This window comes from Trichoplusia ni, chromosome 11, assembly GCF_003590095.1.
Source record: "Trichoplusia ni isolate ovarian cell line Hi5 chromosome 11, tn1, whole genome shotgun sequence".
In the NCBI taxonomy this organism is placed as follows: Eukaryota; Metazoa; Arthropoda; class Insecta; order Lepidoptera; family Noctuidae; genus Trichoplusia; species Trichoplusia ni.
This window is the reverse complement of record NC_039488.1, coordinates 6,606,746-6,624,479: the sequence shown is the minus strand read 5'-3', so window position 1 is coordinate 6,624,479 and position 17,734 is coordinate 6,606,746. Positions and strand designations below refer to the sequence as shown.

Below are 17,734 nucleotides of genomic sequence, written 5' to 3'. Positions count from 1 at the left end.
ATTTATATATGTATATATTATTTTTATTTTATTCCCTTATTTATGTATTCTGCATGTATTGTGTGTATGCGCATCAACTACTTTTTTGATTTCGGATCATTCCACTCCATACAATGGTTGTGTGGAAGAGATCGCGGAGTAGCGATAACACCGCCAATTTGTACATTTTACATATTATTTACTGTATCGAATGTTTTCTTTTGATGTGCAATAAAGTGGATTTGTATTTGTATTATTTTTTGACTTACCGGATAATAACGTAAAGGTAATTGCATATAAATACTCTTTCCCATTCTCTCCCGGCGCTTTCGTTATTGTAGATATATCAACCTGTAACAAGATTATTATGTTAATAATATACATTGTAATTGGTACTGAGGTTTAATTTTTGATCACACAGGCACACGGTAGTGAGTAGAGCCAAGTTCATAAATTCGTTACCAAAAAATATTGTAAAATATTTTTTTTTCATATTTACTAACATATGAATTATGGTATAAATTTCGCTTAGATTAGCGATATAACTTAGTCTTTGCAAGTTAGGAGTTACAGTATGATACTAATTAGACAGACCGACTTCTTCTTCCTCTTCCTGCCTTTGTTCCTCTTTATTGCTTAACTTTCTCATCACGCTATCACTAACTCCCTTTTCTTTCATATGACTTTTCGAATAACCCTAGATGTCTTTTTCGAAAAGGGATACTTTTCCTTGACATACCTCTCATTCATCATTCATCTCCCATTCTCAAACCGATTGGATTTAGAAAAGAGTTTATTCACCTGAAACCTGACGTGTCTTTGGAACATGGCGGGCGCGTTGGACCCTCGTTTGTATTCCACTCGAAACGACATAGGACTCAACACACTGTGGGATAATTCTGCTATCTGTAATGAAAAATTGTTTATTTGTTATTATTATCTTTATACTCTTGTGCCAAGCAGCTATTTTTTATTATATTTATTAGGGACATGACAGCAGTTTCTTATATACAAGGTACATTCACAATTCTTAACCTATAAATGATTTAGCTAACATAGTACCTACACCATTGATTCATCAACTAGATAAATAACTATACCATAGAACTATACCTATCTATACTAATATATAAAGCTGAAGAGTTTGTTTGTTTGTTTGAACGCACTAATCTCAGGAACTACTGGTCCAAATTGAAGAAATCTTTTTGTGTTGAATAGGCCATTTGTCGAGGAAGGCTTTAGGCTATAAACCATCACGCTGCGACTAATAGGAGCGAAGATACAAAGGAAAATGTGAAAAAAATAGGGCAGGAATAAATTTATATCTTCTACCCACAGGGACGAAGTCGCGGGCAACAGCTAGTATTTTATATAATTTTAAATGATTTCAAAATAATCATACTTACACTTAAGAAAGCGTGTATAAGATCAGCTTTGACAGTCGCTAGAGGTTTGCCCTTTACCAATGCTGTGAAAGTCTCTTCTTTATCAGCTGATAGCAAGAGGGAACCGAACCAAGACCGTTTGGTTAGCTCCGGTGACGATTCCGGGGTTAAGTGGACCTCTTCTGATGAAGCTGTGGGCGAAACATGTATGACAAAAAATAATGTTTAATTAGTAGCAGTCATTTAAAAAATACCCTAAAATTTTTGTACAGAAATCTCTTCTGAAAAATACACTATTTTTGTTTCTTTTGTTTTAATCGAAGCAGTCGTCAAAATTTAATTGTATTTTACATCTGTACCCTAGCTCTATTTTGAAGTGAAATCAACTACTCTTTATAGACATTTTATCAGATGTTACAGTCTTGTAAATAATATAAGCTAGTTTATAGAAACTCTTCTTGTAAGTCCTAGAGTTGGAATAACTAGAATAAAATGTCATGCCATATTTATCCCGGAAGAGTATAGTATCATGAGTGACATATTTTATTACAAATTACTATTATCTATCTATTATATATATTCTAGTAGCATTCATTTCAATTACTTACTTAGATAATCTAATTTGTAATATACAATCCATACCTTGCATTTTCCTCCTGTGGAACCTGGGTGACCCTAGGAAGGAGTTCTTGATGGTGGCGAGTCTGACCCGCCAGGGCGCCGCCGCGCCGCCCGCCGCGCCTGCGCCGCCCGCCCCGCACGACCCGCCCATCGGGGCCACACCTACGGGGGAAAGGGTGAGCTTGCAGATTGCTTGCAAAAACCACTTATCACGAAAATATAATATTTAAAAAGGTCGGTACAAAATCATTGACATAAAAATCTCTTGATCAATTCACAGACAAGTGATTACTGTCCTAACCATTTTCCTATATAATGAACAAAATATGTGCGTAGTGGTTTTGTAACTATATTCATTATTTACGCTTAAATAATATGTTTACAGTTGAAAAAGATTATCTAGTTCAATTTATTTTTATTCCTTGTGATCTCGGCTGAATAAAAACAAGATAAATCTGAATTGAGATAATAAATACATCAACAAAATCACTTACTTGTAATAGTACCTAGATTGGGGAAGAGCGACGGTTGCGCGGAGGCCTGCGTGGTGCTCGTGGGACCAGGCAGGGATGACCTCTCCCGCACTGCTAACAACAGCTGTTATTAGAATTTGTTACCCTAAATATAAAACAGGGGTATGTACCTACTACTTTTTTATAGCTCATGATTCCGGTTGGGTCGGAAACGAGTCGGGCGATCCCGATAAATACGCATATGAAAACCGTGGCATCACAAAAAAAAAGTCATTTAATATGTTCTACTTGCTTTATAAATCAATCAGATAATGTTAAAATAGACAATCATTTTTCCAAATTACCAAAAATTCAATATTCTAACAATTCTATCTGATTATATCCATTTAATTAGAAGTTTAGCAGTGCTGGCTGAGGTGGCTTCATTATTCTTTCAAACGGTTTAAAATAAAATAAATATAATAAACATTCATATAATTACCACATTCATTTTAAAGTATAAACTCCGAAAACCATATCACAATATTTCCCCAAATATTAATTTTTCTAGTAAAGTATTGGACTTGGCTGTGAACACTACCGTGCACGTACCTCGATGTGTTTGCGAGGGGCTGTGCGGCCGCACGGCGACCGACGAGCCGAGGATCGGTGATTCATTTATTATAATCACAGCTTCGCCTGGCTCGCCACCTAGATTATTTATTAAAAATTTTAATATCCTTAAGATAATGATTGAAAAATGAATTAATGAGTTATATCCAAAAAAAAGCTTTGTTTTGTGTGTCTAATGGTATGTTTTAGTTTTAATCATTTTTATGTAACAGGATTTGAAAATGGAGGAAATAGAGTGGACGTAAATTGGCGCAATTTGATGCAATGCTTAAATGGGTGATGTCACTTTATGCGGTAAGGTTAGCCGGGGATTTACGTTTCAAACCTTCTCTATGAACGAGCACCTGTGATAACTAGTACTAAAACCACAAGGCTAGGACACAAGACACGTTTTAGAAATAATTATCACTGCTTCCATGTTTTGAAGGCCGTTTCTTAACTCGGTATTTTAAATGCTGTCTTTCAATCAAGAAGTAAACTTACTGATATTGAGACTTATTGTAGGGCCTGTTGAGTTCGCTCGCTGGTGATGATGTTCCCGGACTGATGGTGATGCTGTAATTAACATATTATTTTAATATCAGCAGAGATTACCAGTCTAATTAACAGCCACGATACCCTTTAATTAGACTGTCCTCCCCAAACCTGTTGGGTTGGGGACAGGTAGGCAGTCGCTCCGATAGTAATGAAAGGACTCGGATGATGATGACATATCAGCAGAGCTTAATTTTCCACCCGCGTTTTTCCTGTGCTTGTGGACGAATTCATTAAAATTCTGATTAGCCCTAAAATTTTCCACCGACTTCAAAAAGAAGGAGGTTTTCAATTCGCCTATTCATAATGTTTGCTACGTCATAATTTCCTCCTTTGGCCACATTAAAAAAACATTATCTGTTTTTTGCTAGAGATAATTTTCAACTACGTAATATAAATAAATAAATATGAAGTTTGATATTTACCCAATGGTGATCCGGGCGTGGCAGGTGTACCTCCGAGCGACGACACTCGATGTGGTGTATGTCCGGCTAGCAAAACGAAGTCAGTATTAATAAACATTAAACATTGTTTTAGAAATATATCATTTACTTAGTACTTGTATAGTTCTGAATTACTATCATAAACTGAATATTTTAATAATTAATTTTCAAACAGATTTTTAATTATTTTACAATATCGAGCTTGGCTAAACACACTGCCGTGATCCCCAAAATCAATTCAATTTTATGAAGCACGGTAGAATGTTTAGCCAAGTTCAATAAAAAAAGTTCAAGAAATATATTACAAATCAAAAATACTGTTTTTTTCTCAAAATATGAGATATTAATTCAACTTTAATAAATATAAATACAGATTATTGATACTCACTTGGTGGGCTAGCCGGCAGCTGTGGCGAGCTGCGGCCCTCCGCGCGGCGCCCCGACGCCGACCTGCTGCGACCAAACCTGGCTCACCCTCACACGTTATGCTATGCTATGCTACGAGCTATGGTACTAACGGCCTCTATTATAATACGCTGGACTGAACGTGACAAAACTTAGGTGGATGTCGAAAGTATTTTAGAATAGCAGTCTTTTGACTGGTCTGTTGGTCTAGTGGTTAGTGACCCTGACTGCTATACCGGAGGTCTTGGGCTCGATTCTCATCAGGACAAGTGTTAGTGTGATGAGTACAATTATTTGCTCTGTCTCTGTGTGAAGTTTTGTATGTAAGTATGTTCATCAGTTGTCTAGTACTCATAACACAAGCTTTGTTTAGTTTGAGACTAGATGGCGTTGTGTGAATATGTGTAATATTATATTTTGCAACCAAATTTCCACCCAGAAAAATGTTAGTTAAAGGTTCTTCCAGGTCGAACACAGAAGTTTTCAATTACATTACAAATAACCATCACCAGTTGTGAAATAATATTTTCAACGATCAACTGCGGCAAAGAGATTTTTTCAATTTCTAGCGCCAATGTGATGTGTTATTTTTATTAAATAGTATCAAGAAATTAGTGAAGATGACCAGTCCAGCGTATTATAATATGCTTAATAGTCAATGTGTCAACCCTCATATATTTGTCAAGAGCGGGATTCGAACCTGCTTACACTAATACGTATAATACAATAGTAGATAAAATTTAAATTAAATTTACCTAATTTTTAATATCCTTTTGTTTTTTTATATGTATTAACATTATTAGTATTATTCAAAGTGTAAGGCGGAGACCAGTCTTATCCATTCTTTCCATCTTTAAATCGTGCAAAATGTTACGTTCTACAAAACCTATTCTCCTCTAACATCTTATATTTAATTAATAACTATTGTGATACATTAAAAATATCAAAACACCAAATATGTATATAAATATGTCCTTGTACACATTCGTCAACGCCACTAGTTTCAAAAGAGGGTTCATTTTATGTAGAGGACTAGTCTGAAACTAGTCGGGTCTTAACGAACATTTACATAAATACAATGAGAAACAGAAGTTAGTTAAAACAATGGGGTCGTTACTCAATTTGTCTATTAGGTAGCAATAAAGGTTTAAATAAATATAGTTGAAGGAAACTGACCACTATTGCTCTTTAAATACTAGCACTTATAAACAAATTCCCTTAACCGACTTCTAATCCTAACCGTACAGTCGTGAATACTTGACTTAAAAGGACTAGTGCGAAACTAGTCAAACTTATTCGAATATTATTTCATATTTGTATACATAATAGTGTTTTGTATGTGTTTCTTTAGCTTACCAATATTATGGTGCATTATATAAATATGTATACTTCGTACCTATACTGTGATCTTCTTGGCGTTATGGGCGAGCCTTCACTGATCTGTCCGAAATGAGCTGATTGGCCGTTAACCTGGAAACCGAGAAATATGTGTACTATAAAATGGAAGATAAAAGGGGCCATTTTTACATGTATTTATTTAGAAATCCTATTGATTAACTATCTAAGTGATTCTAAAGGGTAATTTTAACCCAAAACATGTTCATGTGATACTGATACCATAATATACTAAAAAAATAATTGGCAAATGGAACTAAATTATAAACGCGAAAGTTTCTATGTATCGGTTTATGAATGTTTGTTCCTCTTTCACGCAAAAGCTACTTAATGGATTTAAACGAAACTGGGTACACAGATATTTTATAACCAGTATTAACACTTAGGATAGTTTTTTTCACCAACAGCTAGTCGGAGCTAAAGTAACTTCGAAACTTAGGTTTTTCATTAATACTATTTTCGCCCTGATACAAAAGATCCCCAATGACTAGTTTATTTAAGGCTTTTGCCAGTACACTACATACCTGCCTAATACTTCACACTTTCTTGGTGATAAATACAAACTAACACACATGATTCATAAAAGTCCTTTTTTGTACGTTGCTCGACGATACTTCAAATGTTACCTTAGCCAAGTCCAAGATACCTAGAGTAATTTCGTACATACTGTTATGATGTCTGCTGCCTGTTTTTGCTGTTTTATTATAAACATACAAACATACTATCTTCAGATGTAGTCCACAGCTGGACTAAGCCTGTAGCACGGTGCTTTATACTCTGAGTTCAGAGTACTTTCATGCACCTTGTTTTAAACCCCCGACGCAAAAAGGAGCGTTATAAGTTTGTCGTGTCTGTCTGTCTATCTATCTATCTGACATCTGTTTTTCTGTTTGTCTGACTGTCTGTCTGTCTGACAGTCTATTTGTCTGTGGCATCATAGCTCCTGAACGGATTAAACAATTTCAATTTAGATTGTTTTGTAGTAAAGGTGCATTATGTGCGAGTGTTCTTAGACATGTTGTTGATGATAAAAATCGGTTGAGCTAGAATCAAAAAGTTGTGGGGAGTGAAAGTCAAGAAGACTAACCAATCGTCTGCAAATATATTCGAGTGGGGACTCATATGAAATAAATAGAATATCGATGACTTAATCAAGAGAGTTCTTAGCTTCGTTTGATAAGAAAACTGGTGTCGAGAAAATGAGATATGGAAATCCCATTGTCAAGTGAAAGTATCAAATACTACGTCAGTCTTTACGGAAGTAGAAGCAGACTTGTCATGTGAGTGTAAATTTCTTACCGTCGGGAATTTTTTCAAAAAAATTTCGAAGATGATTTGTCAAAGATTTGTCATGTGAGTGTCAAGTATTTACCGTCGGTGGTTTTAATTTTCTTCTTATCTTTTATAATCGATCGTACAGACTAACAAACATACGTATAAAAGTCTATACCGATACAAATAGAGTGTGTCCCCGTACCCGGCAGGTGTCGAGTCGCTTGCGCGGCGGGTCGGGCGGCGGCGCGGGCGCGGCCGGCCGCGGCTCGTCGTCGCGCGCCGGCCGCCGCCGCTTGCGCTCCAGGAGGAGGAAGTAGATCACTTTCTCTGTGTTGTGACTGCAATTTGGAGGGGATGTTTGTTTATTTGAATATAATGTGAGAATATGTATAAGCATTTTTTATGAAATGACTCCCTCACTAATGAATTTAATCCTTGTGTCGCAAACATACGATTCTCATGCAAAAAGACACCCAATGTTAACTGTAAGTTGTTTTAAAAATGATAGGTATAGATTATCCCAAATCTATTAAAGAATCCTATTTAATCAAAATTGAAAACGAAATCACGTTGTTTGTAGCTAGATATTTATGTAGCAGAAGCTTTGTAAAATTCCAACGTACAATAAAATTATCAATCTATGAATATTAGGAAGATGCAACTTACCGGCAGTATCTTTATTATATTTTTCTTTTATTTAAGTAACTTAAAAATTATTAGAAATCTGGGATGCCAAAAAACGTCGTGCCGTCAATGTTTACAGCAAAATGTCCCAAAATGATACATTTATATTTTACTTTACATAACCATCCCAATACATAATAGTCTCAAAACTTATCACGAAACCCCAAACCACCTCGTCAATAAACCATCAAATAAAAAGCAAAACTTACTGCGGGCTCAAAAGCTCCTGTATAAGTTTGTCCCTCTGCTTAAAGCAGCCGAGACTGCAGATAGCCTGCAGCACGTCAGGGTCTATGGCCTCTGCTGACGGCAGCACCCTGGTCTGAACGACTTCCATCATCGGCAGCTCCTGTTCCAACTCGCCGCGACCGCCCGCCGTCACCCACGGGTGGCGGGTTATTTCTGCTAACTGAAAACATGGTATTTTTTTTATATTTTGAGGTAAGATACACTATAATTTGATTTTTTTTTATTATTATGAAAGATCCTGCTGAATAAAGATCATTCTTCTTCCAAAGCGTTCTGTCTTTCGTGACTTCTAGCCGTGTACATAAATTTAACATAGAGATCAATTATAACAGGCTTTTACAGAAACATTATTCCCTATACTACTATTATTTATAATTACCGTCATTCGTTTCTCGGGGTTGACTTCGATCATGCCCCGCAGTAACTGTTGGCAGTCGGGAGGGACGAAATGCGGCACATGAAACACTCCCCGTTTTACCTAAACAAAGTAAAAAAAAAAGATAAAATATTGGTTTTGAACTTGGCAATAACGCTGCCGTGCCCCCATTTCGATCTAAGTTTTAATGCATATCTACACATGTAAACCTATGTGAAAATATTAATTAAAATAATTAACAGTTTAAACATATTTTACAGGTATTCGTTTCAAAATTAAACTAACAGTTATAAAAAAACATTAATACAAAGTTGTTTATCTATTGAACACTAGATGGCGTTGTCATAGATTTTATGTTTCTGTAAACTACAAGTTGACACTTATCGTGACCCAAAGGCTGGCTTTTACCTCGCTCAGGATTAGCATTGCCATTCAACGTGGCAATGCTGTCAGCGTTTTGGGCACACTCCCAGCCGATGAATTTTTTGATGCCTTGATTTAATTATTATTATGTTTTTTTTTTTGTATATAGCAAATGATTGTACTTTAAATATTTAACTCTGTAAAATTGTAAATTATAAAATAAATTAATATAGATAAGATTTGAACAATAAAAAAACAGGCTTCTTAAATGTTTACCTTTTCAAGTAATTGACGCAAGTTATCATCATCGAAGGGTAGTGCGCCGACCAGCAACGCGTACAAAATGACTCCACAAGACCAGACGTCTGCGCGGCGACCATCATATTTTTCACCCTGTAAACAATATGACAAAATTTGCTTAGTTTATTATTTATATTCATATAATATTGCGTATTTAAACGCTTTTTATTTAATTGTGTACAAGATTCTTTTGACGTCATATTTATTAACGGAATTTTAAATCATCAAATTTAGTGAAAAGAAACGTAATCTTACTACATTTTCTTAATGTTGGTAGCATTGCAATTATACATTCGATAATGTTGACAGCTACATACGGATTCCCGTAAATAGGGGTTATTTAATAAACTTTTTCTCAATGTATTTGTTTGTGAAGTTTAAAGTTTATAGAAAACAACCATGGTTTTTTTAACCACTCTTTGTGTCACGAAACCTGTTTTCAATTAAATTATTGAGCGTTTTTATTTATAGCTTTCTGAAACGAAAAATATGTACTAACTTTAAATTTAAAATTTCAGACTTCAGTTTTGAACTGAATTTTGAAAAGGAATAATTCGCTTATAATCCGCAGCTAAAACATAATTTAAATCACTTCCGTGATCCATATTTCCTCAGCACAACAACCAGGCATTTATTGTAGTACACAATGGCAACATTTAAGTTACGTCAAACACGTCCAGCCAACTTTCAAACGGCTCATTGTTATCCAACCGAATAGTATAGCTAGGAACTGTCAACCGTTATTTGAGACGGAAATATACGAAGTACGCAAGTCAGACAGAGATAGCATAGTCGCATTTCAATAATTGAAATGTTTGTAACATATCGGTAATTCATGAACGACCGTTGCTTTGATTTCATCAAACCGTTGAAAAATATTATTTGTGATAGTGTATGTGATATCGATAAATATCCAAAATGAAGTCTGCTAAATCGAAACAGAGGATAAATGATTTACGGACGCCGGCTAGAAGTAAACAAAATCTAGTTGGGGAAAGAGATCCGGTACAAGTATATTGCCGGTTGCGACCTATGCAAAGGGATTCTGATTCACCATGTATGAAGATTATTTCGCCGAATACAGTGCTTTTAACACCTCCGTCGACTGCTATAAGCTACAGAAACGAGAATGCGAAGACTATGAAGTATACTTTCAAAGAGGTATTCCCGCCCGAAACGAATCAACAAGAAGTGTTCGACAAAGTCGCGTTACCGATCGTCGAGGGCTTGATCAAAGGTAAAAATGGTTTATTATTTACCTACGGAGTCACAGGCAGCGGTAAAACCTTCACAATGACCGGTGAACCACATAACTGCGGCATTTTACCGCGATGTCTAAACATTATCTTCAAAACGATAAACGACTTTCAAGCCCATAAATACATATTCAAACCTGATAAAATGAACATGTTCGATATTCAAAGTGAGGCGGAAGCCATGTTGGAACGCCAGCAAGAGCTCCATAAATTCAAAAGTGGACGGAAGAACAATTCAAACCCCGACCTGGCTATGTCGTCATCAGATATCACTAAAATTGAAGGTATCAATGAGGACAATCAATATGCCGTGTTTGTTACCTATGTAGAAATATACAACAACAGCGTATTCGATTTGCTTGAAGATGGACCTCCGATTACCAGAAACTTGCCTGTGAAGATCATCCGTGAGGACGCAGCACATAATATGTATGTTCACGGTGTGACGGAGGTTGAAATTAAGTCTGCTGAAGAAGCTTTCGAAGCCTTTTATTTGGGTCTTAAAAGGAAACGAATGGCTCATACTACGTTAAATGCTGAATCAAGTAGAAGCCACTCCGTATTCACTATCAGACTAGTGCAGGCACCGGTTGATGAGATGGGTGAAGCTGTGATCCAGAATAAGAAATTCCTGTCAATATCTCAGCTGAGTTTAGTAGATTTAGCTGGCAGTGAACGTACAAACAGAACTAAGAATACTGGCCAACGTCTACGTGAAGCTGGCAACATCAATAAGTCATTAATGACACTCAGGACCTGTTTGGAAGCTCTCAGAGAGAATCAAATAAGCGGAACCAACAATATGGTACCGTACCGTGAGTCGAAGATCACGCATCTCTTTAAAAACTTCTTTGAAGGAGAAGGCCAAGTTCGTATGGTTGTGTGTGCTAACCCAAGAGCTGAAGACTATGATGAAACTCTCCAAGTTATGAGGTTTGCAGAAATGGCTGCAGAAGTTGAAGTTGCTAAGCCTCAAATTATTGATGTGGCTGCAAGCATTGGCCTAACTTCAGGCCGTCGTAAGGCCAACAGACTATTTACGACAGCCAGAGATAACATTATAAGACCAGAAGCTAAAGATCTAGAATTGGACTTAGGTCTTGTGTATAGTCTGGGACCAGACTTCCCCAGTCTTGAACTAAATAGTTCTCAAGCAGCTCATATTATAAAAGAATTGATGGCACACTTAGAAATGAGGATCAGTAGACGAGAAACATTAAAACGCAGCAAAGCTATCAAAGACGAAAGACTTAGATCTGCTTTACTGGACCTTGAAAAGGACTCACTAGAAGTTAGAAGTGAAAATGCCTCTTTGAGAGGCCAATTGGCTGCAGCTGAGCGCAGAGTAAGAGCTCTTGAAGAGAGACTAACAGCTACAGAGAATGCATCGCTCACACACCAACGGAAACTAGCTGAGATGACAGAATACACTACAAATTTAAAACATGAGTTACATGAGAAGGAATTGTTGCTCAGCCAGAACAAATTCGACAAAGAAAAGCAGAAGAAGATTCTAGAACGAAAATATAACCATAAGATAGCCGCTGAACATGAAAAAGCAAAAGAAATTAATTGCGAGAAGGAGAGATTGAGAAATGCTATCGAAGAGAAGGAGAATAAACTACGAATGATCGCTGAAGCTTTAAACGACCGTGGTGATGATGGTTATAATAATAAAATAACAGGAGACATGGCTGCACAGACCAGCAACAAAGACTTCACACCGGGGTCAACTCCCAGGGCTCTACCAGCTCATTTGCTAACTCCATTCAGCTCCGTACCTCAGACAACACAAACACATAGAGACACACCTGCTTCATCACGGCGTGGAGTCGCTATAGCTAACCCTAGACACCGCAGATCCTTATCAGCTGACGGCAGAGGCTGGCTCGAACATGCCCCAACGAAAATAGTCCCAATGGGCACCGTTATGAAGCCACAAATATGTAATAGTAAAGTTGTGAACAAACTCACAAGCGTTAAAGACATAGCTAATTCTAAAACATCGAAATATTGCCTGATATCGCAAGAGCAAGATACCGATGGAGAATTGGAGACTAAATTGTATAAAGGAGATGTTGTACCGACATGTGGTGGTGGTGCCCAAGTCATTTTCAATGATGTTGAGATGTTAAAACAGTTTTCTCCAACACGGGAATCATCTCATTCCAACCGTCTTTCCAGCACAACTTGTGCAAGGCATTCTGGTAAGCGTAGGGATACTGCTTGCTCTCCACCGCAGACGCCTTCGAATACCAGCAAAAAGCAGAGAGTTGACGATGACTGATGTTGTAGGTAAGTTTTTGTTTAGTTGCATATTTCTTTCATTTTTGATTAATTATGTTATCCTGTTTTCATTGTCACAACTATAATTCAAATATTTTATATCTATAAAATTGATTACTGTATTACATGGCAAATTCTCGTAAAATTTTAAATGTTGCAACTGTGGAGAGAAATTAAAAACTTGTCAAAAAACTGCATAATACTTAGTTCCATTCAAAATTATTTCCTTTTCGAAAGACTATAATTTTTTTGCGAAAATTTGGGCAGTAGTTACATTGAAAATACGACTACACGAGTTGCATAACACCATGTTTAAAATGAACAGCGATAACTGCGATTTATTCAAAGAAAATTCATTAAAACAATCTAGAATACCAGACATATGCATCTAATCTAACCATTCATTAGTATAATAATTTGTTATTATTTCTAAGTTCTGTTATATTAACTTTAATTTAGATTGATTACTTGCAATTAGTCCTGACTATGAAGAAAAGCCTAGAAACATACAAAAAGAAATCATTATATTGAAACTTTCTGAGTTTCAATATAATGAATTGAAATCAAGCACTGTCTCTTAAAAGTAAGCACCCTTATTTTGTTCTCGCCTTTCTAAGTCAGGCTAATATACAAAATTATGATTAAGGCTGTTATAAAATATATAAGCTAATATATCTAACATACTTTAATGTCATATTTAGCGGTATTTTTTTTTACATTTTATTAATGTAACATTTTTGGTATTTCTTATAACCATGTAATTATAAAAAGTATTGTTTGCAACAATGCAGTGACCCTTTAGATTAAATGTGTAATGAAAATGCCTGCCTCATATGTAAAAAACTAGCTGTAGCCCATGGGCCTGCCCGCTACAAATCGAAAATTTTATGTGTTAATCCTGGTTATAAACTATCTGCGTACCAAGATTCATTTTAATCCGTTCAGTGGTTTTTGCGTGAAAGAGGAACAAACATCCATATACACAGACTTTCGTGTTTATAATATTAGTAGGATTTCCGTTGATAAGTATTATAGGACTGTTTCCAGTCAGTAGAAAATATCAATATTCTTCAATTAAAGTAAAGAACGAGGCGTATTGTAATTTGCGGAGTAAATAGAGACAGATTTTGTATCTTTATTCAGAAGAAACTTAAGGATTATGATCATAAGTTATGTATTTTGATTAAAAGCGGTATTTAAAATATGATCTGGCATTTTCATTACACGATTATTGGTAACCCATCCATAAACTAACCTTAGAATGTGTTGCTTAACTTTTAGTAAGTTAGTAATGGATGTAAAAAGGGTTTAAATGTAATTAACTTTTTCTTTTCAAAGTATTGTGATTTTTTTTTTATATTCAAGACATTTTTTACTGTGATTCATATAAAATTGCTCATTGTACAGTTTTATACCATTTATTAGTTTGTTTCATTGATTTTATTGACAATGAAATTACTTAAAAACTTGTTTTTTTTCTATGCAGAATTATTAATCCAAGTTTTTCTAATAAAAATACTATTTAAAGTAAAAAGTAAGAATCTGTGAAGATCTCCAATAACTTTTTGAGAAATACTAAATCAATCAAAGTTTTATCCAAATAGGTTCAGCCATGTCGGATATTAACTTTTAATAAGTACAAATTTTGAAATATTCCATTGCTTTGTAAGATGTGTTCATATAAAAATCCCAAGGAACAGCTTCTTTGAAATTTCAAGATTGTCAATAAAATCAATATTATGTAAGTATATGCATATACTCGCATTTTTATAAATAGATTTAGTACAAAATACCAATTGTTTGTAGTTTATTCCAAGTGTTGGTTATGAACTGAAAGTGGTCTTAACAGTTTTGATATTAATACGCGATATGGTTTACTATCTCAGTGTGTATCTCAGAATATGGTTTTGCAAATTATCTAAATTTAATATGTATAAAAAATGTTTTTGTGACAAAGTTCTAGTAACAACAGGGCTTGTAGACAAATTACAATTCGCTAACGAATCGCTCAAATGTATTGAACTGACAAGTCAAAGTCACGTCACTTGTCGAAGCGAAATGTCATTCCTAGGCATTTTTTTTCTATTTTAAAGCGTTGTTGCAATGTAATAAGTCTTCAGCCCTCAACTCATATTCTAGTATAACAGTGTCTGTGATTCTAAACTCAGTCTGTCGAATATTATAATATTCGACAGAAACGGAGAGATAAGGCAAAGGACCAACAATATTGTTGTCATTCTGTTTAATTATCACCACTTTAAAAGAGACCGTCTTTTAATATTAGGGTGTCACCTTCCGGTTCAAAGGTCAAGACTTGTGACCCTGACCTCTTCCATTATTTGAGCTTGTAGGTTTGTCACGGTTTGCTTGTTAATTTGACGTTTTAATTATTGTAAAGACGTGTCCTATTCCTGTTTAATATTGACCGTAATATCGGACTAAGAGCGAGAGAAAAAATATCCAAGCACTGTCAAAATATGTTGAAAACTGTTTAATATATATTTTCAGATAACTACATATGTACACAAAATGCATTTTTGCTGTTACAAAACTAATCTTTCGAGTAGTAAACTAATAAAAAGCTACGATACATATAAAATAGATGGTATATATATATAATTGTATGTATAATCACATTTCCAAAAAATGTAATATCATAAAGCGATCTTCTGAATAAATGGTTTACTAAATTATCTTGATTCATCTGAGTGCATCGCTACCCACGTTTAATTTGAACTGCACGTTAAACCACTTGTTCAATTTAAACCAACGATGTGCGTACAAAGTACTTAACTAGTTAATTATGAGGATATGGGTCAAATAAACTAAACTTTTGTTTAATTATTATGTAGTAGACATCTTGTTTCTTTGTAAGTTTTCGCGCCTTATTTTTGGCGTGGATTTGTATTAAAATACGTTTACTTCAATGATTTGTTGTTTTTTATTTCTATATTAATCATTAATCATTTCCGCTTTCTGCAATTAAACTAATTTCGATAAAGAGGTGTGGTTGAAGAAAAGAACTCTTTTTTTTTTAATAAATTCATAGCTTAAGAAAAGGTGTCCAGAAATCCAACTAAGGGCCGATTTTTCAATCGCCAGATAACTTCTATTCGACGAATAAGTTTGACGTTTTGACAGCTTTTGTATAGAAAATATGTCAAACGGCCATATTTATTCCTCAGGTAAAAGTTATCTATCTGACGATTGAAAAATCGGGCCTTCGTTGTTCAATTATTTTTTAAATTGGCAAGAAGCATGGCTGTATGCAGGGTTTACGAGATAACCATGTTACTAAGCATTAAGAATGAAATTAAGAAGCGGTTAAAGTAGGTAGTTTTATTCTTGTCGTAAATGAAATGACTAATTATAAAGGATGGCTGAGAAACCTCCATAAAATACAACTACTTAAGCTTAATCCCGTTTCTTCATCAATTATATTTTTAACGATATTTTTTCGTCTTGAAAAGCCTTAACTACTTTCACAATTTTACCTTATTGTAAACCCGAATAAAACGGAGTTCCGCTTAACAATTGAAAGCAATAAACACCCGGTAGTTAATTGAATTATGTTCATATCCAGGATACAAACAGTTGGGGAGTGACGGTTGGGTGCAGGGTCAATGGAATAAGGAGTAGCCATTGAACTGTGATGGACGGCCACGACTGTTTTGAACCAAACTGGCTCTTAGCTATAGACCGAGATATATGAAAAGGGAGGCCTTTGAACTGCAGTGGGACACGATTGGCTAATGATTATAAATAATGATCATCCATGGCTCTGAAGTAAAAGTGAATGAAAAGGGAGAAAATGTATTTCTAAAAATCTATTCAGTTCCTCAAATAGTTAAAAAGAAATTAGATGTACAGGTATTTTTGGGTTTTAATTAACAACAAAAATTTAAAAAGATAAATTGTTTTGGAGATGGGGCTTGTAACGTCACTTGTAAGATCCATTAACAGACTGTGTTATTCAATTTGTGTTTGCCGGAAAAATCGAAAAACGTATCCATTTTTAGGTATGCATTGCAACTACAATCGAAAACTGAAAAAGCTGACATCATCCGATTAGTGGTGAGTGACTCCGATGCAGCGATGGCCATAGCGGAGGTCGTGGGTTTGATTCGCACCCAGGACAAATGTTTTTATGATAAGCACAATAATTTGTTATGTGTCTGGATGTAATTTATCTTTATTTAGAAATATATAAGTATGTTTATCAGTTGTCTAGTACTCATAATACAAGCTTTGCTTAGTTTGAAACTAGATGGCGTTGTGTGAAAATTGTGGAATATTATTATACCTAATAATAAAGTAGGTATTTGAACATTAGGTAATGTCTAGGACTATGAAATAAAAAATCTCACCCGAATAACTTCTGGGCAGGCGTAGTGAGGACTGCCGCAGGACGTCTCCAGCAGGGAGCCGGCTGGCTGAAGAGACGCCATCCCGAAGTCAGCTATCTTGATGTTGTTCCTCTCGTCCAGAAGTAAGTTTTCCGGTTTTAAGTCGCGATGGCTGTAAGTTTAAAGGGGAAATTCGATAATGAGTGACTTGACAAATGAATTGTTACAACTTATTTTTGGTATATGATGCTCTGGTAGTACTAAATAAAAATACTGTAATAATACCAGCTTATGGAAATCCCACTGCTGGGCACAGGCATCTCCCCTTAAAGGGTTGCTATGCTAGCTCACTGCGGTTTTGCGATTTCACATTCCAATATTTGGAATGTGAAATCGCACACACACACAAAACCGCATCTGTCGCTTATTTCAACTTTGAAAACTTATGTTTTCAAACAAAAACTTAATTGACCCTGGTAAACCTAAACACATCTATTGGGCATGCATTTTTGCCGGGGTGTAATTTAGCTCTTTTTGCGTCCGATACAGGACTGCCCTGTTTGGAGACCATGTTTGACTGCAAAACTTACCATATTGAGTGGCTGTGGCAGAAGTCTAAAGCGGATATGATTTGTCTGAAGAATCTCCGCGCCTCCTTGGGAGTCAGCCTGCCCTTCTTCACCAGGTAGTCAAACAGCTCGCCACCGCTGACGTGTTCTAGCACTAAATATCTGGAAAATTATGATACAACT

The 17,734-nt window shown here is 35.5% G+C and overlaps 2 protein-coding genes across 3 annotated transcripts in view; one reads left to right on the top strand and one right to left on the bottom strand.

The window, feature by feature from the left end:
- Nucleotides 1-17,734, bottom strand: part of LOC113498681 (serine/threonine-protein kinase BRSK1) — a 36,118-nt gene that overhangs the window by 4,662 nt on the left and 13,722 nt on the right. For both annotated transcript variants that reach the window (XM_026878794.1, XM_026878795.1), the window contains 16 exons: nucleotides 17,573-17,713; nucleotides 17,004-17,154; nucleotides 9,071-9,187; nucleotides 8,435-8,533; nucleotides 8,016-8,215; nucleotides 7,325-7,460; nucleotides 5,849-5,922; nucleotides 4,436-4,512; nucleotides 4,030-4,095; nucleotides 3,554-3,625; nucleotides 3,050-3,148; nucleotides 2,480-2,569; nucleotides 2,007-2,147; nucleotides 1,386-1,555; nucleotides 781-885; nucleotides 249-330 (listed from right to left, as the gene is read on the bottom strand). In XM_026878794.1, coding sequence (XP_026734595.1) covers nucleotides 249-330; nucleotides 781-885; nucleotides 1,386-1,555; nucleotides 2,007-2,147; nucleotides 2,480-2,569; nucleotides 3,050-3,148; nucleotides 3,554-3,625; nucleotides 4,030-4,095; nucleotides 4,436-4,512; nucleotides 5,849-5,922; nucleotides 7,325-7,460; nucleotides 8,016-8,215; nucleotides 8,435-8,533; nucleotides 9,071-9,187; nucleotides 17,004-17,154; nucleotides 17,573-17,713 — 1,820 coding nt within the window. The remainder of the gene's footprint in view (nucleotides 1-248; nucleotides 331-780; nucleotides 886-1,385; nucleotides 1,556-2,006; nucleotides 2,148-2,479; nucleotides 2,570-3,049; nucleotides 3,149-3,553; nucleotides 3,626-4,029; nucleotides 4,096-4,435; nucleotides 4,513-5,848; nucleotides 5,923-7,324; nucleotides 7,461-8,015; nucleotides 8,216-8,434; nucleotides 8,534-9,070; nucleotides 9,188-17,003; nucleotides 17,155-17,572; nucleotides 17,714-17,734) is intronic.
- On the top strand, nucleotides 9,808-13,574 carry LOC113498683 (kinesin-like protein KIF23). The gene has a single exon (XM_026878796.1). The coding sequence runs from the start codon at nucleotides 10,013-10,015 to the stop codon at nucleotides 12,635-12,637; it is 2,625 nt and encodes an 874-aa protein (XP_026734597.1). The 5' UTR covers nucleotides 9,808-10,012; the 3' UTR covers nucleotides 12,638-13,574.

Bases quoted from the DNA above. Each gene is read 5' to 3' on its own strand.
- LOC113498683 (XM_026878796.1), top strand. From the start codon at position 10,013: ATGAAGTCTGCTAAATCGAAACAGAGGATAAATGATTTACGGACGCCG.